General features: G+C 40.5%; 1 protein-coding gene across 1 annotated transcript in view; it reads left to right on the forward strand.

Moving 5' to 3' along the window:
- ranbp9 (RAN binding protein 9) overlaps window positions 1-25489 on the forward strand; it is a 133963-nt gene that overhangs the window by 85115 nt on the left and 23359 nt on the right. The window contains exons 7-8 of the mRNA XM_039754005.1: window positions 11363-11475; window positions 19178-19286. Of these exons, the coding sequence (XP_039609939.1) occupies window positions 11363-11475; window positions 19178-19286 (222 nt within the window). The remainder of the gene's footprint in view (window positions 1-11362; window positions 11476-19177; window positions 19287-25489) is intronic.

Consider the following 25489-nt stretch of genomic DNA (forward strand, 5'->3'; position numbering starts at 1 on the left):
CAATATTTTTTGGAGACGCATTGTGACAATGCAATGTATAACTGCCCGTAAGTGAATATTGTTTGTTTCCCTAATAAATAATCCGACTTTTTCTAGTGTTTGTCCCTGTGATTTATTGATTGTCATAGCAAAAGCTATTCTCACGGTAAACTGTAAACATTTTATTTTTTGTGTAATGTTATTCACGGCATATATACATTGCCTTTCTTTTTGCCTGTTAAAATTTGCATTGCTTCTCTGTGATCATCAATATACACCTGATCTAATTGTGTATTCTTTGACACTCAACTTGTCGTTACTTTAGCTGTTGTGGGACCACAGATTCTCATAGCATATGGTCTATTATTGTGTAAATCCACGTTTTTGTGCATAAGAATGATGCGAATGCGAAAAGACTCTACTCTTTGCCTTTTATTTCTGACCTCGATTTGTTCTGCTCTTTTTTCAATTATTCCTGGTTCTGATGGTTAATCTCCTTTTGCTTTGCGCCAATGCGACCTTTTCTATCTTTTTTTTTGATACTGTAGCGACTGACATGATAAAGTGTCACAAAAGCTTTACTTGAACAATCGCTGACTTCGTAACCCCAAACACAACTTTCTAGCACCTTCTCCTACCCCTCATGCCTTGCGTCTCACCCCCCTCTGCCTTACCGCATCAATCAATACCCTGCTATCAGTCTTCCGTGCTGTACTCCTCCCTCCGTCAATCGGACCGAACAGTCACTTAAAACCGAAAAAGCCACAACCTAGCTGGGACGCTACAATACTTTAGAATTTTACTGGTTTCATAATCTATCTTCCTTTTTTTTTCTCTCCAACGATCTTTTGGGTGTCTATTCTCTGTATTGTCCTTATACGCTTTATATGTATTGAGAGCACAGAATGTATGTGCAGTACGTGCTTTTACACAACTGACTGTTTTTTGATGGATGTACTCCTGTATGATATCTGTTGTAAGTAGGGCGTGTCTTGTAAGAATCTCATATTCCACGTCTCCGCGAGACGGCCCTGGCACCAAGCCTCATGTTTACGGTCCTTTTGTCTCGCGGGTCTTTTAAATGTCTTCTGAGAGAAGATCATGTATCGTAGCCTAGCCTTGCTTTTGCATTCCAGGATTTCTTTTTATAATATATATACAGTGCATCCGGAAAGTATTCACAGCGCATCACTTTTTCCACATTTTGTTATGTTACAGCCTTATTCCAAAATGGATTAAATTCATTTTTATTCCTCAGAATTCTACACACAAGACACCCCATAATGACAACGTGAAAAAAGAAAATTTATTAAAAATAAAAAAACTGAGAAATCACATGTACATAAGTATTCACAGCCTTTGCCATGAAGCTCCAAATTTAGCTCGGGTGCATCCTGTTTTCCCTGATCATCCATGAGATGTTTCTGCAGCTTTATTGGAGTCCACCTGTGGTAAATTCAGTTGATTGGAGATGATTTGGAAAGGCACACACCTGTCTATAGAAGGTCCCACAGTTGACCGTTCATGTCAGAGCACAAACCAAGCATGAAGTCAAAGGAATTGTCTGTAGACCTCCGAGACAGGATTGTCTCGAGGCACAAATCTGGGGAAGGTTACAGAAAAATGTCTGCTGCTTTGAAGGTCCCAATGAGCACAGTGGCCTCCATCATCCGTAAGTGGAAGAAGTTCGAAACCACCAGGACTCTTCCTAGAGCTGGCCGGCCATCTAAACCGAGCGATCAGGGGAGAAGGGCCTTAGTCAGGGAGGTGACCAAGAACCTGATGGTCACTCTGTCAGAGGTCCTCTGTGGAGAGAGGAGAACCTTCCATGAGGACAACCATCTCTGCAGCAGTCCACCAATCAGGCCTGTATGGTAGAGTGGCCAGACGGAAGCCACTCCTTAGTAAAAGGCACATGGCAGCCTGCCTGGAGTTTGTCAAAAGGCACCTGAAGGACTCTCAGACCATGAGAAACAAAATTCTCTGGTGTGATGAGACAAAGATTAAACTCTTTGGTGTGAATGCTAGACGTCACGTTTGGAGGAAACCAGGCACCGCTCATCATCAGGCCAATACCATCCCTACAGTGAAGCATGGTGGTGGCAGCATCAGGAACTGGGAGACTAGTCAGGATAAAGGGAAAGATGACTGCAGCAATGTACAGAGACATCCTGGATGAAAACCTGCTCCAGAGCGCTCTTGACCTGAGACTGGGGTGACGGTTCATCTTTCAGCAGGACAACGACCCTAAGCACACAGCCAAGATATCAAAGGAGTGGCTTCAGGACAACTCTGTGAATGTTCTTGAGTGGCCCAGCCAGAGCAGAGCCAGACTTGAATCCGATTGAACATCTCTGGAGAGATCTTAAAATGGCTGTGCACCGACGCTTCCCATCCAACCTGATGGAGCTTGAGAGGTGCTGCAAAGAGGAATGGGCAAAACTGGCCAAGGATAGGTGTGCCAAGCTTGTGGCATCATATTCAAAAAGACTTGAGGCTGGAATTGCTGCCAAAGGTGCATCGAGCAAAGGCTGTGAATACTTATGTACATGGGATTTCTCCATTTTTTTATTTTTAATAAATTTGCAAAAACCTCAAGTAAACCTTTTTCACTTTGTCATTATGGGGTGTTGTATGTAGAATTCTGAGGAAAAAAAAATTAATTTGATCCATTTTGGAATAAGGCTGTAACATAAGAAAATGTGGAAAAAGTGATGCGCTGGGAATACTTTCCGGATGCACTGTATATATATATATATATATATATATATATATATATATATATATATATATATATATATATATATATATATATATATATATATATATATATATATATATATATATATATACTGCATATACACTGCATATACACACACACTACCACTCAGGGAAGCATACTGTGGGATGGGTCCATGGCAAGGAAACTTCCCAGACCTTTAATCCCATGGAGAACTTGTTGTCAAGAGGCAGGTAGACAAACAAAAACCCACCAATTCTGATTATACAAGAATGGGCTGCTGCCATCAGTCAGGATTTGTCCCAGAAGTTGATTGACAGGCAGCCTGCCAGGTCAATTTGCAGAGGTTTTGAAAAAGAAAGAAGGGCCAACACTGCAAATATGGACTCTGTATATAAAGTTCATGTCATTGTCAATAGAAGCCTTTGAAACTTCTGAACTGCTTGTAATTCTACTTCAGTACACCTGAGAAACATCTGACACAAAGATCTAAAAACACTAAAGTAGCAGACTTTGTGAAAACCAAAACATGGGTCCTTCTCCAAACTTTTGGCCTCAACTGTACTTTGTCAATTTGGAGTTTACATGTTCCTCCTGTGTGTGTCGTATTTTCTCCCCACCTACCCCAACACATGCACGCTTGCTGAATCGGTGATTCCCTAAAAGCCCAGAGTGTGTGTGAGTGGGCTCACTGATGGACGGAGGGGTTTCCTGGTTTATGCCTAGTGCTGCATGGGCAGGTTCCAGCCAACATTCAACCCTGAAGTGGGTGAGAGAGTGAGGTTATATTTATTGTAAAAAAAACAGAACGGCAAAAACTTAATTAAAAGAAACCATGAAACCTCATGTATGTCTTGAAAGAAAATTGTAATGAAAGATGTGCTTTGTGTGGGGATTTGCTGTTAAAGTCTCTATGTAAATAAACAATGGAGCGCGTTAACACATAAAGGGTAGCACTCAGTCATTCAGTACAAACTTATTATGCCTCAAGGGGAAATTTAAATGGTCTTTACATCCTGAGAACAAAGAAAACATTCACAAGCAGTGAAAAAAAGCCCTGAGCAATGCCAAGTCAGAGGGTAATGAGCAAAATATAAAAAGGCGCTGGGTACAGATGGGAGCAAAATTGGCTTAAACACAGAAAGCAAAGGGTTATAGGGTAGTAAACGTTTCAAAGTGGAGCCCCTGGGATTAGCACTGATGCCGCTGCTCCTTTTAATTCAAATGAATGATCTTGACGAAAATGTAAAAAAAACAAGCTAATTTAAGTTGGCAGATGACACTAAACTAGGTGAAATGGCAGATGCCCTGGAGCAGGGGTGTCAAACGCAGATCCTAGAAGGCCGCAGTGGCTGCAGGTTTTTGCCACTTTCTTAATGCCTTTCTTAATATGGCTACTAATGAAAAAAATCCTTCTTTTTGCAATTATTTTAATTGACTTGTCTTTTTTCCTTAATCTCTATCTAAACAAGCATGGCATGCAAAGTGAGCCAACAGATCGGCTAACTTGATCATCTTTGCACCTACATGTCCATCCCACAGTATGTTTCAATAGAATACTTGAAAAGGTGAGATTCTGGGAAATATTGAGCAGCTCTGGCCTATAAGACATTTCAGTTGTTCTCTCTAGGACTTCCACACCAAGCTGTGCTGAACCAGGAAAAGTATTTTCAACTCCAGCCATCCCAACAACGGCCTCTTTTCTGTGCCGCAGTCTGATAAAAGCCACTACAGCCCAAAGTCCAGTCTGGAGAGACTGAGGAGGAGCTGCAGCGCCCAGTCCATCCACATTTTAAATAAGTACATGAAGCTCTATTGTTAACTGTGTCACATTAAGTTCATAAAGTCATCTATTTATGTGTTATTTATTAGGTATGTATAATCCTGTTAATGATTTTTGAATTTATAAAGTTATATATTGTTATTGTCTCTAACCATGTTATATGGGCTGGAGACGGTGGCACAGTAGACTGAGCTGGAGGTGGCAGAGTTAAAGATGCTAAGATTTGCATTGGGGGTGACGAGGATGAACAGATTAAAAATGAGGACATCAGAGGGTCAGCATTGACAGTCAGAGAGGCGAGATTGCGTTGGTTTGGACTGTGCAGAGGACAGATGCTGGGTATATTGGGAGAAGGGTGCTAAGGATAGAGCAGCTAGGCAAGAGGAGAAGAGGAAAGCCTAAGAGAAGGTTTATGGATGTGGTGAGAGAGGACATGCAGGTGATGGGTGTGACAGAACAAGATGACGAGGACAGGAAGATATGGAAAGAGATGATAAGCTGTGGTGACCCCTAACAGGAGCAACCAAAAGAAGTAAAAGATATTGTTGATGTCTCTCTTTGTCTCAAGGCTCATAGGAGTTGTGCAGTCAAGCATTTCACTGCATATTGTACTGGATGTGTAATTTTTATGCGACCAATAAAATTAAACATACAAGTAATTTCATCAAGACATGGAAAGTGGAGCCTCCCATAGGCAGATAGGCAGGCAGGCTGACTGACTGACTACTGCTCTACTCTTTGAAAAGGACCTTCCTGAGGCAAAGTACAGCTGAAATGCAAAAATGAATACCGTATATACTCCCGTATAAGTCAGTGTTGAAACCCGAAAAATCAATCATAAAATCAGACTCCGACTTATATGCCTGTTCAAAAATGCGACACTTACATTTTTATTTCTTTTTATTTTACCATCTTCTTGCCTCCTCCAATCTCAGACGCATTGAATTTATTGCAGCAGCGCAGTTACCAATTTCTTTTGCTACTTCAACGACGTTTAATTTAAAACCAGCTTCATATTTTCTTCTGATTGAACGCTCCATCGCAGATAAGGGATGCTTTTACGATAAAGGTGTATGAGGGTGTGAGATGCAAAGAGCACAACTTAGTGCAAATGTCACTTCAGAATAGTTTGGGTATCACCGTGTGGTCACGTAGGCACAACAGAGAGAGGGGTTAGGAGCACACGCGGTTACAGCGCATTGCTGCACCCACATAGAAAAAAAAGGCCGTGTGCTCTGTGGTGACTCTCTCAGGTGACGTTAGCATAATATAAACTCTTGGACCAATAGCGGGAGTTTTCCACATTCGACTTATATGACCAACATTAAAAAATACCAGAAATTATACGGTAAAATCAAGTCTCGACTTATCCGTGTTAGAACTTATCAGCGAGTATATACGGTAAGTTTTAGATGATTCGTTTGTCATTTTAACAAGCTTGTCGAAATATTCTTAATTTTTATTTTGCACGTCACTCAAAACCATACCTGACAGATTAATTTTTAAAACATATTTGGATTTAGCACACACAATGCTTTATGATTTGTGTATTTTTCACTCTTGGCCCAAAGGTTGAGCAGTGATAATTGGTCCATTTGAACTAAATAACAGTAGAATTTTATTTTCTATTTATATTACATTTTATTTATATAATATAAAATATATAATAATATAATATAAAATATATCTCCTCTTTAATAAAACCCCTGTGTGCGTCCAGGTGTCCGTGTGTGTGTGTCTTCTGGTGAAGTGCGCATGCGCGGGGCCACACGGCACGTGTTCAGTCTCTTCCTGTGCATTCCCTGTGTGCGACAGACACACGCACGCATGCATGCACACACAGGCGCGCGTGACAGACAAACAGACTCACACACACACACACACACACACACAGGCGAGACAGACAGACACACACATAGGCGCTCTCTTAAGCGCGCGCCTCTGTGTCTGTGTGTGTGTGTGTGTCTGTCGCGCGCTTAAGAGAGACAGACACACATACACGTAGGCCCGCGACACAGACACACACAACAACATTTATTTATATAGCACATTTCCATACAAAAAGTAGCTCAAAGCGCACAAAGGCGCGCACGTTCATTGTTGCAATGTTACTTTTCTTGGTTGTTTATTAAATTACGGATTTTTCAAATGTTGATTTTTTCCCTGTGCTTTTTAAAAAAAAAAAGTGGTTTTAGGGAGCGGGTCGTAAGGCTATAGCGCAAACTCTTGCAGTGTTAGTTTTCTCTGTTGTTCAAGATTTTCTCAGTGTTTTCAATGTTTTTACATTTAGTTTACTATTACGCTGTGCATTCAATGGTATAATTAACTATATTTGTGCTTAAAAACTTAAAAAAATATATATTTACATACAGTTCATACAGTCTGGAATGGATTAATTGTATTTACATACAATCCAATGGGGGAAATTATTTCGGTTCAGGACCAAATCAGGTTTCGACCAGAGTTTTGGAATGAATTATGGTCGTGAACCGAGGTTCCACTGTATTACTGTCCGACAAAATTACAGGCATTTTACAGAAATACAAAGCAGTATTACTGAGAGAGAAAATTAAAGGCACACAATACATTGACGCATATTACAGCCACATACAAGGTCCCTTGCCATTTAATATGGACTGTTCTACTAATGTTTATGCACAACTGTTCTAGCGCCTGTTATTGTAACGGGCTTAATGTCTAGTATATATATATATGTAATTTTTAAGCTTGGGTTGCTGCTGGAAGAAGTTTTTGGTGAGGCCAGCAGGGGGTGCTGGCCTGTTGTGCTCTGTGTGTGGATACCAATGCTCCCAGTGCAGTGACAGGGACATTGTGCTTTAACAATGACATCGTACTTCAGATAAGATGTTAACCTGACGTCCTGACTCTCTATGGTCATTAAAGATTCCCAGGCATCCTTCGTAGAGAGAGCAGGGTGGATCCGGATGTCTTGGCTAAATTGCCCTCCATGGCCGTGTCATTCTGGCCCCCCAATCATCCCCTGTCTCTGATTGGCTATCCCTCTCACCACTTGACCATGTAACAGCTAATGTGTGGTGCGCTTACTGGTGCAGAAATGGCTGCTGTTGCATCACCCAGGTGGATGCTACAGATTAGTGGTGGATGAAGTGGCTTTGAAAAGTAAGAAATGTGCTATTCAAATGTAAAGAATTATAATTATTGTTGTTTTATTTAATGTAAACAGTTCTTTAAATATTGATAATTGGTCCATTGGACTCTAAATAGCTGTTGAATTTTTTATATAAACAGTATTTAGATAGATAGATACTTTATTAATCCCAAGGGGAAATTCACATAATTCAGCAGCAGTATACTGATACAAAAAACAATATTAAATTAAATCGTAATATAAATGTATATATGATATATAATATTGTGTTATTATTCAGACAAAACAGAATCTTATTCTGCCTGGTATTTTAAAGAATTGAATATGTACTCTTGAAGGGTGTGAAGGTGAGTGAGTGATCCTTACGCAGCACACACACAAACCAATGATTCTTTTTAACTAAGGGAGGATCCTGGAATTCTTTGTGAGAAGCCTCAGGCACTTTAACCTTTTATAAAAGTGTGACTGATCTTCTGTAGCTTTATTGCATAATCTCACGGGTCACCTGACATGGTATTTGCTTAGTTTTCTCAGGCTCAGAAAGTAAATGCTTAGTATCATTTTAAGCATTTGGCCTTCAGTGGCGATCGCTTCTCTTTTTGAGGGTTGACTGGTTGTGGTAACTTGTTCTGGTGTGTCAGACTAAAATGCTGCCTGGGCTTTCCTGATCCTTGAACTTGACATCCTGGGACATCTGAGCTGTTGAGGATTCACAAGCGTTTGTGTCTGACGTGCTTTACTTGTCTTCCATGCTCACCTTCAGGTAATATTACAGCAGCAATGTTTATTTCTGTCACACGTTTTCATACAAGTGATGTCGCTCAAAGTGCTTTACAAGATGAAGAAAGAAAAAATATAAAAATAAAAGAAGGCAATAATAATTAATATAGAGTACAGTAAGTTCCGATGGCCAACATAACATATATGTATGTATGTGTGTATGTATGTATATGTATCTACAGTATCTCACAAAAGTCAGTACACCCCTCCCATTTTTGTAAATATTTTATTCTATCTTTTCATAGGACAACACTGAAGGTATGAAACTTTGATACAATGTAGAGTAGTCCGTGTACAGCTTGTATAACAGTGTAAATTTTCTGTCCCCTCAAAGTAACTCCAGTAATCCATGTCCTTAGTCTGCTTGTCTTTCTTGTGCATCACCTTTAGAAATGGCTTCCTTCTGGGATGACAGCCATGCAGACCAAGTAGATGCTGCGGGCGTATGGTCTGAGCACTGACAGGCTGACCCCTTCAACCTCTGCAGCACTCAAAAGACAACCTCTGGATATGACGCTGAACACGTGGCACTCAACTTCTTTGGTCGACCATGGCGAGGCCTGTTCTGAGTGGAGCCTGTCCTGTTAAACCTGTCACTGTACGGTCTTGGCCACCGTGCTGCAGCTCAGTTTCAGGTTGTTGGCAGTCTTCTTATAGCCTCAGCCATCTTTATGTAGAGCAACAATTCTTTTTTTTCAGATCCTCAGAGAGTTCTTTGCCATGTGGTGCCATGTTGAACTTCCAGTGACCAGTTTGAGAGAGAGAGAGCGCCACATTTAACACACCTGAGACCTTGTAACACTAACGAGTCACATGACGCCGGGGAGGGAAAATGGCTAATTGTTCTCACTTTTGTTGCCAGCGGTTTAGACATTAATGGTTGTGTGTTGAGTTATTTTGAGAATACAACAGTAAGTGAATGAAAAGATGGAACTCTGGAGAGAGCAAAATACAACACAATAGTGAACCCACGGCATAACAAACGCAGCATAATTATTTATTGATGGTTGGTCCGCGTCTCCACACGCTCTTCCTCTCACCTCCCCTAGAAAGACAAAAATCATTGGAGTACTAACAGAGCGCTATACCTTGATTGGTAGTAAATGGCACCAATCACATCTCTGTTCCTGCTTTCCCCGAAGCAAAGAAATGAAAAGGAAAAAAAAATAAATAGTTGTGTCACTGAGGCTTGCTTCTAAGTTTACAATTACAGTGATCCCCTGCCTATCACTGAAGTTACATTCCTGATGGGTGAAAATCCGCGATATAGAAAGAGCATATCAATAAACTTTTTTTTTTATAGTCTAAACCTTAAAATACCCCTCCCACACGCTTTAAACACGTGTAAACTTATTTAAACACACTTTGTAAACACATATGATATGTGGATGTCGGGCTAAGGATATGAGTAACATAATAATAATGTAGCGTACTGTTGATTCATTCAAGCTGTAATGGCGAGCGACGTCCGCGTAACGATTTCCTTCCCTTCTTAGACGACGCTTGGGAGCCATCGTCGGGCTTAAAACAAAACGAAAAGTTCACAGGAAGTTGACTCACAACAATCAGACCACAAGCAAGGTACGCGATACACAGATCAAAAGATCAATACGTGCTTTTGGGCTTTTAAGTATGCCAAAGCACCGCGGTAAAGCAGCATTTTTTAGAGGAGCGTCGGTATCTTCTAAGCAGACAGCCCCTCTGCTCACACCCCCTCCATCAGGCGCAGTGAACGTCATAGAGAGAGAGCGAGATTAAAGCAAACCATCAAAAAATCAATAAGTGTGCTTTTGGACGCACCTCGATAAAGCGGCATTTTTTAGAGGAGCGTCCGTATCCACTAGGCAAACAGCTTCTGTGCAAACAGCACCTCTGCTCACAGCCCCTCCGTCAGGCGCAGAGAATGTCAGAGAGGGTGAGATAGAGGCAGAGAGAGGCAAGCAAACAATCAAGCACCACGCGGGAAACATATCTTATAGCATTGAGGAGTTTTAATTAATATGTAATACATGCTCTGATTGGGTCACTTCTAAGCCATCCGCCAATAGCGTCCGTTGTATGAAATCAACTGGGCAAACAAACTGAGGAAGCGTGTAGCATAAATTAAAAGACCCATTGTCCGTAGAAATCCGCGAACCAGTGAAAAATCCGTGATATATATTTAGATATGCTTACATTTAAAATCCGCGATAGAGTGAAGCCGCAAAAGTCGAAGCGCAATATAGCGAGGGATTACTGTATTCCTCTTTTTATTTTATTTTATTGTAGAATCAACTCTTGGCAGCGGCCAGCAGGGCGGCGCATATGTACAAGCGCCATTGTCACTCCCGTCCACCTTTGCCGCCACTTTCCCTACCTCTTCATATCTTAAGTCATTCTTGAGGCAGATTGAAGGTTTAAGTGAAAAATGAAAGAAAACGTACTAAGTAACTGCAACACAAACGCTGACTTAATTAGTTTTAAGGAGAAAAGATGCGGAGGGAAGAAGAGAAGAAGTGGAGCGCTCGGGTGGAGAAAAGAAGTGCTGCTCAGGAAGCAACAAGCGCATCAACCTCTGAGCAAACGAATGATAAATGTACAGAGAAAGAGGATGAAAACTATAAATCAAGTGTATTTGTGCAGTGCGCCGTTACTGTTATATGTATGAATTATGATTATTATTTGGCTGTTGCCTTGACACAGGGCAGCTTACATGATCATGATATGTTATTAACTATTTATACTTGTTTTTCTAACAGTTGGCGTGCAGTCAGGTTTAGTTACTTGGCTATGTGGGTCATATAGTGAGGCACCAGCAGCCGTGTGTACGTAACTTGCATTATGACATTGCTGGTTTATGGTACTTTGAAATGATCAGCCACCATCAAAGGTGTTTAAAATGTTTTAGGAACTTGTGCATGGCAGACATATAAAACAGCAGACATAATTTGCATTCTCTTTTATTTTTCAGAATGGTTTCATCCTACCTAGTTCATCATGGATATTGCGCAACAGCAGAAGCTTTTGCCAAATCAACAGACCAGGCGGTGCATGAGGAGTTGGCCTCCATCAAAAACAGACAGAGTAAGCTTGTGCTGCTGTGTGCGTTATTTTCAAAGGGAAGCATGGTAAGGGAGAATGCAGTATATTGCATACACATCTGGAGTGTTAAGAGACCAGGATCAATCTCTAGTTTAAAAGAGCGAGTGCTAAAGTTTGTAAAACTCTGCTTAAACAGTACCTTGAAAGTCAGCAGGGGCAAATTTCAGGGCTCATTATGAACATCTCTCAAAGTGCAGCATTTTGTTTTAATGTAAATAGGAGTAAGAAATGTAAAGATTTGTGTTCCTTTACATTAACTCTTTGAGGGCTGAATATTTTTTTCCCCAAAGAACATAGTTTCTGCAAAGCAGTGCGGTTTCTCACAGAAATCAACATAAAACGTCTGTCGCTGCATGCTGCCAGTTTGCCAAGAATGTGCGGCAGGCTTGCTGCCAGGCTGTCTTCACGTGTCTGGGGCAGCAGCAGCAGCTGCAGGGGTCGTAGTCGCAGTGCCATTGTTAAGTGGTAGTCCTCCTGGCGAACATTGCTGTAGGAGTGTCAGCCTACATGAACCTGTTCAGCACCACCACGATTAGCTGAGGACCAGTCAGCTGAAGCTGGATCCTCACATTCGTTTTCGATCACTTGTATCAAAATCTGAGTCCGGCAAGTCATTTTCCAGTTCAGAGATAATAGGCAAAGCTTCGTCCACAGAGTATTTTGCTTTACGCATTCGCTTTGATCGCTCGCCATTATGTCGGGCCATTTTTGCCGTTTGAGCCGTGCTACTCACGCGAGTGCAGGAAATCTCGGTCAGACCAATGAAGCTAACTTTCCTTCTACCAACAAGAGTCCAACTGAAAGAGAACGACTGGTTTTGTCACCGTTTACAGTTCTTCAACTCTTCCTTTTGACAAAAGTTTACATCAGCTCTGAAAGGGGGTGTATCTTAAAATTAAAATGGGGGAAATATTTGGAAGCACACGTCCTCCTGTGAAGACCAACTTATTATTTAAACTTTCATGTTTCATTTACAGAGCACATCTACGGGATACGCCTCCCAAAAGTTTTTTTTTTTCTTTGTTAATTAACCTGGCCCCAAATTATAATGAGCAAGAAAAACATTTCATGTCATGTTTTCATGAAGAACAAAGAGTGCAAAATTCTGTATGCTGTGGATGTCATTCAAGACCCCTTTTGAAAAACAGCATACAATATCATAATCTCCTTTTAAAATTATGTCAGGTATCTAATCATATGCTGAAAATGTTCCAAATGCATGCATGTTGCCTACAATATTATTCAATAAACCACATCTGGAAGATGGTCTTGTGTACGCGAGAGAATACGTTCAAATGCAATACACTACAGTTTATTATTGTAGAGCCCAAAATCGCACAAGAAGTGCCGCAGTGGGCTTTAACAGGCCCTGCCTCTTGACAGGCCCCCAGCCTTGACTCTCTTAAGAAGACAAGGAAACCCTAGTAGGGGAAAAAAATGGAAGAAACCTCAGGAAAGGCAGTTCAAAGAGAGACCCCTTTCTAGGTAGGTTGGGCGTGCAGTGGGTGTCAAAAGAAAAAGGGGTCAATACAATACACAGGACATGACAAATCCTCAATACAGTATAAAAATTTAAATTTTACAAGTACGGAGCAGAATTTAACAGTAGATGATATCCCATAATATGATTTGCATTTGTTTAGAGTCCTGGAGACCTCGGCCATCAAGCTGCCTCCCCCTATTGGCCATTCCACAGCTGAAACAGCGCTGGGCCAGCCAATCCGGTGAAAGGACCCCCACAGGTGTATAACATGAATCGCCTCACCATGGGGTCTCCATTTGCAAACATTTGTGAAACCAAACACATCGTTCTGAGCAGCTCAGTGACTTCAAGGGTGGTAGGATGCCACCTCTGCAATAAGACGGCTTGTGAAATTTCACCCTTGCTGGATATCCCACGGTCAACTGTCAGTGGTGTTAGTGGAAAGTGGAAGCGTTGAGGAACAACAGCAACTCAGCCACAAAATGGAAGAACACAAAGTTACAAAGCGAGGCCAGCAACTGCTAAGGTGCATGGGGCATACAAGTCGCCAACGTTCTCTTGATTCCATAGCTGAAGAGTTCCAAACTTCCACTGGCATTAAAACTGGGTGGCGGGAGCTTCACAGAATAGGTTTCCATATTTGAGCAGCTGCATACAAGGCTCACATCACCAAACCCAACGCCAAGAGGTTGATGGCGTGGTGGAAACGTGTGCTGTGGAGAGACGACTCAGTGCTTCTCTGTTTGGCATTCAGATGGGTTCGTCTGGGTTTGGTGGATGCCTGGCTGCATTGTGCCAACTGTGGAGTTGGGGGATAATGGTGTGGGGCTGTTCTTCAGGGTTTGGGCTCGGCCAATCTTAAGGCTTCAGCATACCAAGACATTCTGGACAACGCAATGCTTCCAGCTTTGTGGAAACAGTTTGGGGAAGGCCCTTTGTCTATTCCAGCATGACTGTGCCCCAGTGCACAAAGCAAGGTCCATAAAGACATGGAGGCATGAGTTCAGTGTGGAAGAACTTGACTTGCCTGCACAGAGACCTGACCTCAACCCCAATCATACCCAATCATACTCCTTTGGGACGAACTGGAACAGAGATGGTGATGATGATGATAATAAAATAGTATAAAGAAGTATTGACCCTAAGAAAATGTTTGTGATATTTTTTGTGGCATGATGGGAGGAGGCGTGATGTCACCCAATTTCTGCAAATGTCAAGACTCCTAATTTAAGAATTCAGGTGTGAGTGTTGCGTCCGCACTCCAGAGCAGCGATTTATCTGAAATGTGAAACTCGTGGTGCTCTACGTGTTCCTTTGTGTCTTTTTATTTAGTGTTATATTCTTGTCTAGATTATTCTAATATTATGTGAACAGGCCATTCAGCCCAACAAAAGCTCTCCAATCCTATCCACCCTGTTCTTCCAAAATAACGTCAAGGTATCTATCTTCACTTTGTCCCCCCTGACTCAGTTTTACAGGAAATGAGATCACTTATCCAGAATGCTGGAGTCAGTCAAGTATATAACATTTGTCTGCCTCCGCCTGAAATGCGCTTGATCTTTTCACATTTTGTCTGCTTGTTTTTATGGTAGGAAAGTCAAGCAGAGAAAAGCCATAATGTAAAACTCCCACTGCAGACATCTTCCTAATCTGTTACTGCAGTAAGGCCTGCAGCTCACGCGTTGAATTTGGAGATTTAAGTTCAACTGAAACTGTCATCCTAGTTGCCACATCAGCCTTTGGCCTTTTCTTTAGAATTCCAGGAATGTCTAATGATGGTGTTAACCTCATGGTGAATTTGTACTTAACGAATAATGTATTTGCAGTACCAGCAGATTAACACTTTTATGATGCCCTTACTTTATCTTCATGTTTGTGTGGTCTTGGAAATCTTAACTGAGAAGAGAAGCAGCTAAATAGATGTAGACCCCGGGGATCTTCTGCTTTTGTTTGTCTTTTTGCACTCCTGGTCAAATATGCATGTAAAAGTTAAGCAGGTCATACATCAAATTTGTCCCGATCACGTTTTTGTTAATATAAAAATTCGGAATGCAGCAAAAGAAAACCAGCAATAATACCCGATTTCTGGGCTGTATACAAACAAACAAACACAAAACACTCCACTCCGCCCATGCTCAAAATGAATGCACAAATTGGGGAATATAGAAAGTGTAACAAGGCAATGAATGAAACATCGACAGGCCCATTGGTAGCTGAGGAATGTTTCAAACTATTAACTATTATATACTTACAGCTTCATTATCTTGAGTTTTGTACCCGATTTTTCTTTATCATTCTAATGTGGGCGATTTTTAATTTAGTTATAGACGTCTTTACAAAGGTAAAGACAGGCAGGGTGGATTGGGGAGAGGGGGGAATGGGGTGATTTGTGATAGAAGAGTACCCGCAAAAGTGAAAGGGAAGGTCTGTGAAACCGTGGCGAGACCAGCCTGTGTTATATGGTTTGGAGACGATGGCACTGACAAAAAGGCAGAATGAAGAGCTGGAAGTGGTAGAGTTGAAGATGCTACGATTTTCACTTGAAGTAACAAAGACAGACAAGATTAGGAAAGAGAACATTAGAGGGACAACCCAGGTGTGACAGTTTGGTGACCAAGTGAGAGGGGCGAGACTGAGAAGAAGACACTTTCTTTTCCTTGAAATGTGAGGTCCAGGTTCATCAGTATAGAATTTCATTTGTGCAAAACGGAAATAAATTAAAATGGCAATCTAATTAATATATATAAAATCCTAGATAGATTTTGTGTGACGTTTTTGTGTCGCATTTTTTGCCACGCTTTAAATCAGGTTTATTTTAAAACCTATATATGTATGTTTGGTATTGTTTTATCTTGGTAGAGTAATATATATATATATATTGCTCTACTTTCCCCTATTGTATTATTAATATGTAGCCTTAGAATGCCTAATCTCACAAACTTACCACTGTATATAATTTTCCCCACCTTCCCCTCTATATCTATAACCTCAGGCAATTAGATGTAGTAAAAAGACAAGCAGGAGTTAAGTTACACATAAAATAATGTATTACTGATAATATTCATAAATAATAACAAAATGCAAAGTACATTTGAATATTGGCAACCATACAACCTGATAAAATGGTGATGTGTAACTCAGGTGGCACACAGACTTGCAGTTACTTAAAATGTCTCTATTTAAGGCATCGTTGGTGCTCAGCTTTCAGCCACATGTCTGTTCAATATGGCTGCTGAGCTGTGCTCTTCATTGTGTTGTCTTCATCATCACAGGTTAGCAAGAGAGATGCTTCTTCATCATATGTGGGTCAGTCAGAGAGAGAATGTGGTTGAGCAAGCAAATTTATAAGTTCTCTCCAATTCCTAGAACCAATAGGACATCATGGTACTTAAAGGCCTCTGAGACAAGCCAATTCCAAACAGCCATACCTCAGGCCAATGGGAGCAATAGTACATTTAACACCTCAACCCAACCAAGACCATATAATACACTAACCTGGCTTTGTATGGGGGATGGGGGCAAAGACTTTAGCAAAGAAATGCTCATCAAAGACACATCCCCCAAATCCTGTCGTAAAATTACAAAGAAAAGTCATAAACATGGGGGGATAAACAAGAATGCCTCTCACCAAGGTACCACTAAATTACATTGGTTTGCCTAAATTATAAATAAAGACATACAAAACATTTATCAATTTATATGTAAAATCCCACATCACAACAGGTATCATTCTTTTCAGAATTTATCGAACTTTTAATGTGATGTTAGATTTTCAGATTCGTATTCCGTTTTTAAATTAGAAACTAAAAAATATAAAGAATTCACGTGCCGCGAGAAGAGACTTTGTGCCAACAGAGTTAACCACGCCCATGGCCGGAAATAAAAGACAGAGTAAGACAGGTGCTGTATAGGCTTTTAAATGTTCAAAGCACCGCACGAGATGAGGATCACGTGGCACGGCAGCAGCAGTTGATCGAGTACAGAGGAGGTAAAAAAAAAAACAAAACTGTATTTGTTTTTCCATTGTTTCAGCGTTTAAGAGGGGGTTTCGGAGGACTGGCCTCATCTCCTTGGAGTTCAGCCCCCCTCTTCACAACGTGAGTGGCAGAGACATGAATTGGTTGGCACTTAGCGTATGCCGGTGGGTGGGGGGTTGGGTTTGGTTGCTGAGCGAAGCGAGCAGAGGGCGAACCTCCTAGTTTTGAAATAATCTCAAAATATTCCGTCGTCATTACAGAATTTTGAATTGTTATCATCTATTTTGTCTGCCAAACTTAAGTACCCCAGAGCTTAACTCCTTTCACATCTTTTCCAGCACCTCTAAAGATATTTAGTAGTAAAGTCATGTAATATGTTAGCAATTTATGGATGCCATTTGAGTAGATTACAGTGTGCAAGTTCTTAAGGCAGGGTGTAGTCCTTCAAAGGTCAGTCAGTTGAAATGTAGTGAATGACCTAAAATGGTGGAAAGGTAAGCAGTAAACTGCTAAGAGGTTTAAATTAAAAGTTTGGGTTAACAAAAACTGACAAATGAAACTTCTTCAGGGAACAAATAATGGTTTACAGACTATAGATGTTCTGCAGAAATTCAAGTAAATGAAGCCTTGCAAGTTACAGCAAACAATTTGCACGGGTGTCCCGACTTGTGTTGATTACTTAATAACCCTCTATGTGTCTTAAAGCAGAGCTGGAACAGACTGTCCAAGTAGTGCTTGAACGATATTACACTGTGGAAAGTTGTAAATTCCAAAACTAACAAATGAAATGAGACAGAGTATTATTAACCTTAGAAGTTAGAGAAATGTGTACATCACACAAAGCATCTAAGAAATCCAGGCTGCTGAGTGTTACCTTTTAATTCTGCTGCAGTATATTTGTTCCTTTCATTTTGTAAGAATACATCTCCTGTCCCAAATTATGTGCCCCTTGCTGGAATTCAGAACATTGAGCTTGAAGAATGGTTAGAAGTTCTCGGGATAAACATTAATGTAATTTTTTGCCATTCATTTGCACCCAGCTGCCCCACAGCCCTAACCTGAATAAGTGACTTAAGAGAATGGATGGATGGACATCAGTGTCTTGATTTTTTTTTTTTTTTTTATTCAGAAAAGTTAATACTCACATGTTATGATATTTCTTTCTTTCAACAGCGACTTTTCAAAAAGTTTTTAACTTCAGTACATGGCTGTCATTTTTTGTCCTTAATGTTAAACAGTAGACGCCCAAGTTTCATTTAAGATAGATAAGAAGGTAGGACACTATATGATAGACAGACAGACAGACTGACAGTTAGATGAAAGGCAGTATATGATGAATAGATAGTTAAAGGCACTATATGATGGATAGACAGATAGATAAAAGGCACTATATGATGGATAGATAGAAAGAAAGACTTTAATTGTTCCCAGGGGGATTGTGGCCTTTAATGAGTCATCTTTACATGCAGTCACATTTTGTTTGTCATTTTTTCCTCTTTAAATAAGATGAGGGTTTGGATTTTTTTTTTTTTGCCCCAGTTGTGCTTTTATTTCACAGCAGAAATCCATCATTGAATATTCCATGTGTGTCCAGTTCACCTAACTATTGTAAACTGACTTAGTATGGTTGAATTTTTTCTGAGGGGGTTTGGGTTATACGAATATGCCCAGCAGTGGACTGGCATCTCATCCAGAGTCCATCTCTGTCCTGTACCCAGACACCTTTCCTCATAACCTTAAAGTGGACTAAGCAGATTTGATAATGAATGGTTAGAAGATAAGTTTGGGCATTGGCTATAATTATTATTGTAACAGTGTCACCAAACATTTCTGTAAAATAGTGAGAGAATGTAGAGATGCCATTAAAATGCCACATTCAACCCAAGGTCTGAAGGTAATTGGGAGTATATTGTCAGATGAAGGCATGTAGAAATATTGTGTCTTTAATTTATTCAATTTTATAAGCCAGTTGTTCAGATAGATGGAAGCATGGATAAATTTTATCGATCCCCAAGGGATTAAAGAGTAAAGAGCACAAAGGAAAAAGCTAATTATTTCTTAGATGTAATAATATTGAGAAATGTAATATTAAAAAATGTAATAATACTGTATATAAAATTTTGAAGAATGTTTTAGCGTCTCAATGACATTTTTACATTAATCTTGTATAATTAAATATTTAACGGGTTGTCTTAACTTTGGCTTATCTTTTTCCTTTTCTCAGAAATACAGAAGTTAGTTTTATCTGGAAGAATGGGGGAAGCAATTGAAACAACACAACAGCTGTATCCAGGTTTATTAGAAAGAAATCCTAATCTTTTATTTATGTTGAAGTAAGTATCCTTCTCATGATGTTATGTGAAAACTGCATTTCTTTTTAGATTTAACACACTGTTTCAATATGCAGGCGTGATATGAACATTAAGAGCAGCATCTCTTCTGACTTTGTGAATTTTATGTCTTCTGTGATCAGTTTAATATATGTTTGTGATTATGAAGGTTGTCTTTTAATATTAAACTCCAAGACAACTAGTTTGGTGCTTATACAGTTTTATTAAATGGCTCTTGTAGGATATTAGGGGAGGAAGCTACTCAAAGCAGCTCCCCTTGGCCTGGTCCAGCCACTCGGATCCTTTGAGCCGGATCGCCCTCGGGTAATGGCGCCACGTGGCCGTAGTGCCATAACTGATGCTCCCTCACAATGCAGGTCATGTGCTTCATTTGTGTCTCCGTGAGCAACACAAAGTCAAGCTAGCCATTAAACCAAATGTATTATCCGAAATATCAGGGCGAAAGGTACTAGAAAAGTATAAGGCATGGTAGAGGAATATGGATTGCATTCAATAAAAGAACTTTTTATATTCTCCCCACATTTGCAAATGCAAAATTCAAAGAACATCCAATTACAGAATTTATTGAAATTCAATGTTATTTCCCTGCAAACTCTCCATCATCTAACCTTACATTGGGACAGTTGTGAAAAAAAAAAAAAAATCATATACAGTGATACCTTAAGATACGAGTTTAATTCGTTCCATGACCGAGCTTGTAAGTCAAAATGCTCGGATCTCAAATCAATTTTCCCCATTGAAATTAATTGAAATAATATTAATTCGTGCCAGCCCCCAAAACACCACCCCAATTTTTTGTTAAATGTTTTCAACATAAGAAAAATGTATTTATAATGAACAAATATTGTATACAAACAAAATAAAACCTAATACATAAAAGAGAATCTAAAGAAATACACAGATGTCGGTGAAGCCGATTAGCGTATTGTAATGTTTTTTTTTTTTATTCGCTTCACTTTTGCTTAACTTAATTTTCTTCTTCACTAGTTTTTTTCTTTTTTGCCATGCTTTCGTCACTTTCATTCTCGGGGCATTTCAATAGAAGCCTGTCCAAGGAGCTTTGTTTCTTCCTCCCCTTTAGAATATTTCTGAAATGAGTTAGGCAAGTGTCATTAAATAGCGCCGCTGCACGACCAGTTGTAACTTTTTCAGGGTGTTTCTTTTCTTTAAAATTCGAAACTTTTCCCCACATTGCAAACAGTTCCTTTAACTCGCTTTAGGAGATAACCTCCTCCGCGATACAGATCTCCTGCAGAACCTCCGTATGTTGCTGCATCTGTAGTTCCGTCAACTCCTCCGTCGTCAGTTCCTCGGAATGTGCGGCGACAAGCTCTTTGATGGCCCGTATTTCGAATTTTGGCTCATAACTCAAGGCAAAAAATCGACCTAGTGACGGCTCGTATCTCAAAAAAGGTACTGCTGTATTCCTTTTAAGCTGGAGATAATTTCTAAAGTTCAGAGGCTTCTTTGAGGTGCAGTTCATGGCATTTGAATGGAGAGAACTCTAAAACTCTAAGGTTTAGGGCTGATGTGTGTAGACGAGGTGAGGATCGGTTTAATCACAAAAACAACTCCTCGCAGTCAGTGGTGTGTACACGCACACACAAAATCAGACTGAGGTGAATAAAACTACTTGGTATCTCAATAAGCCACGTTCTCTATTTTCAAAACGCTCCAACGTCATTAAACGGCGCAAAAAACGAATTACACATCCACATTGGCCACCATAAATGAGAAAATAAGTATGACACGTTACACTGGTCTACAAAAAATATTTTTTGTTTGCTACTGGGAATTTCAGAGCAGGTGTTTATTAAGTTTATTACACTGATTTCATATATGAAATCAGAATTAAGCAAGCACATCAGATTTTTGAGATACAAATCATTGCCGTTTTAAAACTTTTGAATATCAATATAATGTATCAACACGATATGTGGAGTTTGAACTCTGTCCCACCAAAATTGTTTGAATGTGTTTATTCTGAAAACAAACCAGAAGACGATATCAGAGACACGATAGATAGATAGATAGATAGAGTGAAAGGTGCTATATAATAGATAGATTGATAGATAGATAGAGTGAAAGGCGCTATATAATAGATAGATAGAGTGAAAGGCGCTATATAATAGATAGATAGATAGATACTTTATTAATCCCAAGGGGAAATTCACAAAACAAAACACAATTCTTTAAAACATGTTTATGTTGATTTACCTCAATATAAAAGCGAGGTCAGTGTGCTCAAAATTGTCTGAGGAAATTTCTTTTGCACTTGTATAGCACATCCGTTTCTCTTTGCATGAACCAACAGTAGTTACCCATCATGCTCGGCGTAAATTTTACTGATAAAAGGTTTTCCATCACCTTTATATCTTGATGAGATCTTCCCCCGTGCTCATCTCTGACATCACTTAGATTTGGTGGAAAAAAAGTCGAGATGAGAATGTTAAAAATGCGTCTTCAGTGACTTTCGGGCTCCTGTAAGCTGATACACTTTCAGCAGGTTTTCCACAAGCTCAGTATAATCCTCTGCTCTGTGACTGTGAAGAAAATTCTGGACAACCAGCGCGAATGAGGGTGCTGATTCAGTTGACTTCAGTTTCCTTGTGAACTCTTCGTCAAGCATCAGTTCACAGATTTCAGGGCCAACAAAAGCACCTTCCTTAATTTTCGCTTCACTTTTCTCGAGACCAAACATTTCTTAAATTCTGAAACGCATCACCTTTACTCTTCAGTTACCCTAGTTGTCCAAGACCTGGAACATCCATCCATCCATCCATTATCCAACCTGCTATATCCTAGCTACAGGGTCACAGGGGTCTGCTGGAGCCAATCCTAGCCAACACAGGGTGCAAGGCAGGAAACAAACCCCGGGCAGGGCGCCAGCCCACCTCAGGGCACACACACACACCAAGCGCACACACTCGGGACAATTTAGAATTATCAATGCACCTCACCTGCATGTCTTTGGACTGTGGGAGGAAACCCACGCAGACACGGGGAGAACATGCAAACTCCACGAAGGGAGGACCCGGGAAGCGAACCTGAGTCTCCTAACTGCAAGGCAGCAGCGCCACCCACCTGGAACATCATAACTTAAAAATGGGACGTGTTGGACAAAAACGGTTTTCAGATTTGGAGTCAGCAAGTGAAATTTGTTAAGGTAAAGTTGAAAGACTCCCTGTCACAAAATGCTTGTTGACCAGTGTTATCATTTTTCTTGTGTTAAGTATGTTTAGCCAAGTTAACACTTTATTTATTGGGTTCTGTTACCTGGTAACATGCATTAAACTCTTTTTTTCGCTCGGCTGTGCAGTCGAGCCCTGCAAAGGATTGGCATACCGGTATGTGTGTGTCTCGCCTTACATGCAGTGCCACTGGAATAAGAATAATGACGGTGTTCTCACTTCGTAAAGTTTAGTATTGCGTTGGGTTACTCGTTACTTTAAAAAGTAATCGGACTGTTTAACTCACATTACTTTTAACGTGGCATCCTACAGCTCTCGACATTGTGTTGCCGAGTTCAGTACTCCTGTTGTCCAGGATAAATTGCCACCCATGGCCTAGTCATTCTGGAATTATGGAAAGCGTACTGATGTAAAAATGGCTGCTGTGTCACATCATTTAGGAGAATGCGCTACATTAGTGGTGGATGAAGTGGCTCTCTACTCACCAAAGTGTTTTTTGTATTATTATTATTAGCAAAGTTATTGATTTGGAGGAGAACGAATAATGGGATCGCATGAACCTTTGCCTCTGGAAACGTATTTTGTAGATGCTTCTACCCACGACTGCTGAAAACAAGTGCGAAGTGAACACATGCGTGGGCTGACCGGAGTGCAACAGACACGCTCAGACTACAATGTCCTTCACTGTAACCCAGTTAAGGGTTTACATGGTCATATAATTGGCTAATCTACCTCTGTTAAACAGTTTTCTCAGAGGACAGCAAGCCGATTCCTCTAATCGGAATAGAAGGTTTACATGGCATTTTCGAGATCAGGTTTCTGTGAATAATTGGGTAATTGAAGAGCATGTAAACACACTAAATGTTAAAGTTTTGCTGAATTAGCTACATCAAAACGTAAGGGTCAAAGGAGTCAGTTTGGGCCGCTTTCACATTTTAATTTATGTAATTTTATGTAGGTCAGTAGGTAATGAAATATGATGCTAAATTGGGTGGAGTCCCACCCATGATGTAGCTACAAATGGAGCTGGTGACAATTCTTGTTTGTAGAAAATGTATCACAGTGTGGACGTATTTAAAGACTGACACATGTATGTTTTATTTGCAACCTCGTAGCAATTGCGAGGCCTGAAATTGAGCACTTAACAGTTGAGTTATGGTTTGGAGTCGCCATTGCGTTAATTCCTGTTTGTATTCTAGAATTTTACAGGAGAAGACCAGGCCATCTGTCTATCAGAGGTGCAGTTAGATTGTGCAAGTCAAGGGTCCCAAAGTTTAAAACTGGAGATCAGAAAGCGTTTAATTTTTCTGGAAGGGTTATTTTCAGATTCCTAAAGAAATGGAGCAGTTTGTGGTAGAATATCCTCAAATGGTGCACAGGTGAAGCACTTTGTTATGAGTGCAGTGAGCCAGAGTTTCTCCATATTAATGTGAGAGACTCCATAACTGGGCAGGTCAGGTTAGGTTAGGGGAACAGGCACTGGTACAGCACGTTGCCTTACCCACCATACGATGAAACGGCTCAGGATCCTGGTTGGCAGCCCCCGGGCAAACACGTGGTCCAGTCTCACCCTCCGGAAATGACCCTCTATCTGCCGCAGCCAGGTGTTACGTGGGCATCCCCTTGGCCTGCTCCAGCCACTCGGATCCTTTCGCGCCGGATCACCCTCGGGTAATTGTGCCACGTGGCCATAGTGCCGTAACTGACACTCTCTCACAATGCAGGTCGTGTGCCTCATTCGGGATTCCAAACCAGTGGTACCCAAGGATCCTCCGAAGTGACACGCATGAAGGAGCCCAGTCTTCGTCTCAAGTCACTGGATAGCGCCCATGTCTCAAAACCATATAATCTTGTGAGACTCCATAACCATTGTATCCTAAATATCAGGGTTAAAGGTACAGTGATACCTTGGTGTACGTCTGCTTTGGAATAAGTCCAACTTGGTATACATTCTGTTTGGACATGAAAACTTTTGCTTGGTATACGACCTTTGTTTGGAATACGACTCGCGTGCTACCCTTGTTTACCTCTCTCTCTCGAGACAAAGCCACGACTGACCACGAGTGTCGGGTGTTGATTGCTATGGTCTGCGTCTTTTGAGACGTATGACTGCCGGAGGGAGGGGTGTGATTTAGAAGGCACGCTGTATGGAGAGTTGGTTAAACAGGGTTCAAAATAAACAGCATTCGAAATGTTATTCTGAGTGTGTCGCTACGTCAATCTACAGAACACTACACTACTCTTGTTTACCTCTCTCGAGACAAAGCCACGACTGCCCACGAGCGTCGGTACGCCAGTTGCTAGCATTCAGTGAACAACCCGCGCTATAACTCTCTGTGAATTTTCACGTGATTTTGTGTTTTTTTCGTGCAAATTTGAATCGATTGTTGAAAAGTATGAAGGTGGCACGTGTATCCGGGACTTGGCTGCTGCATACCATATGCCAAAAACGACGGTATCTACGATTATGAAAAACAAAGACGTTATTAAAAAGTAAATTGAGGTTAAATTTTCATTTATTTCATGTAATTGCTTTTGTGTTTTATGTATTTTATTATTAAGCAGTGTTTAAAATATTTTATACAACTCCATCAATGTATAATATTCCAGTAACAATAGGATTTTTTTTCATGGGAACAGATTAATCATTTTCCCTTTATTTCTTATGGAAAAAATTTGTTTGGTATACGTCCTGTTTGGTGTAAGTCAAAGGATCTGGAACGGATTAAGGACGTATACCAAGGTGCCACTGTATTATAAAAGCATGAGGCATGGTCGAGGAACATGGATGAACCTATTGCACTCGATAAAAGAACTTTTTATATTCTCCCCACATTGACAACTGCAGAATTCAAGGAACATCCAATTACAGAATTTGTTGAAATTCAATATTATTTGCTCTTTTTATCAATCAATTCTGAAGACCCGGAAGCTTCAGCAGGTGGGGTGAATATTTTCTTGACCCGATCGGTTGTGTATGTGTGTAGAGTAGCA

Source organism: Polypterus senegalus, chromosome 5 (genome assembly GCF_016835505.1).
Source record: "Polypterus senegalus isolate Bchr_013 chromosome 5, ASM1683550v1, whole genome shotgun sequence".
Taxonomy (NCBI): domain Eukaryota; kingdom Metazoa; phylum Chordata; class Cladistia; order Polypteriformes; family Polypteridae; genus Polypterus; species Polypterus senegalus.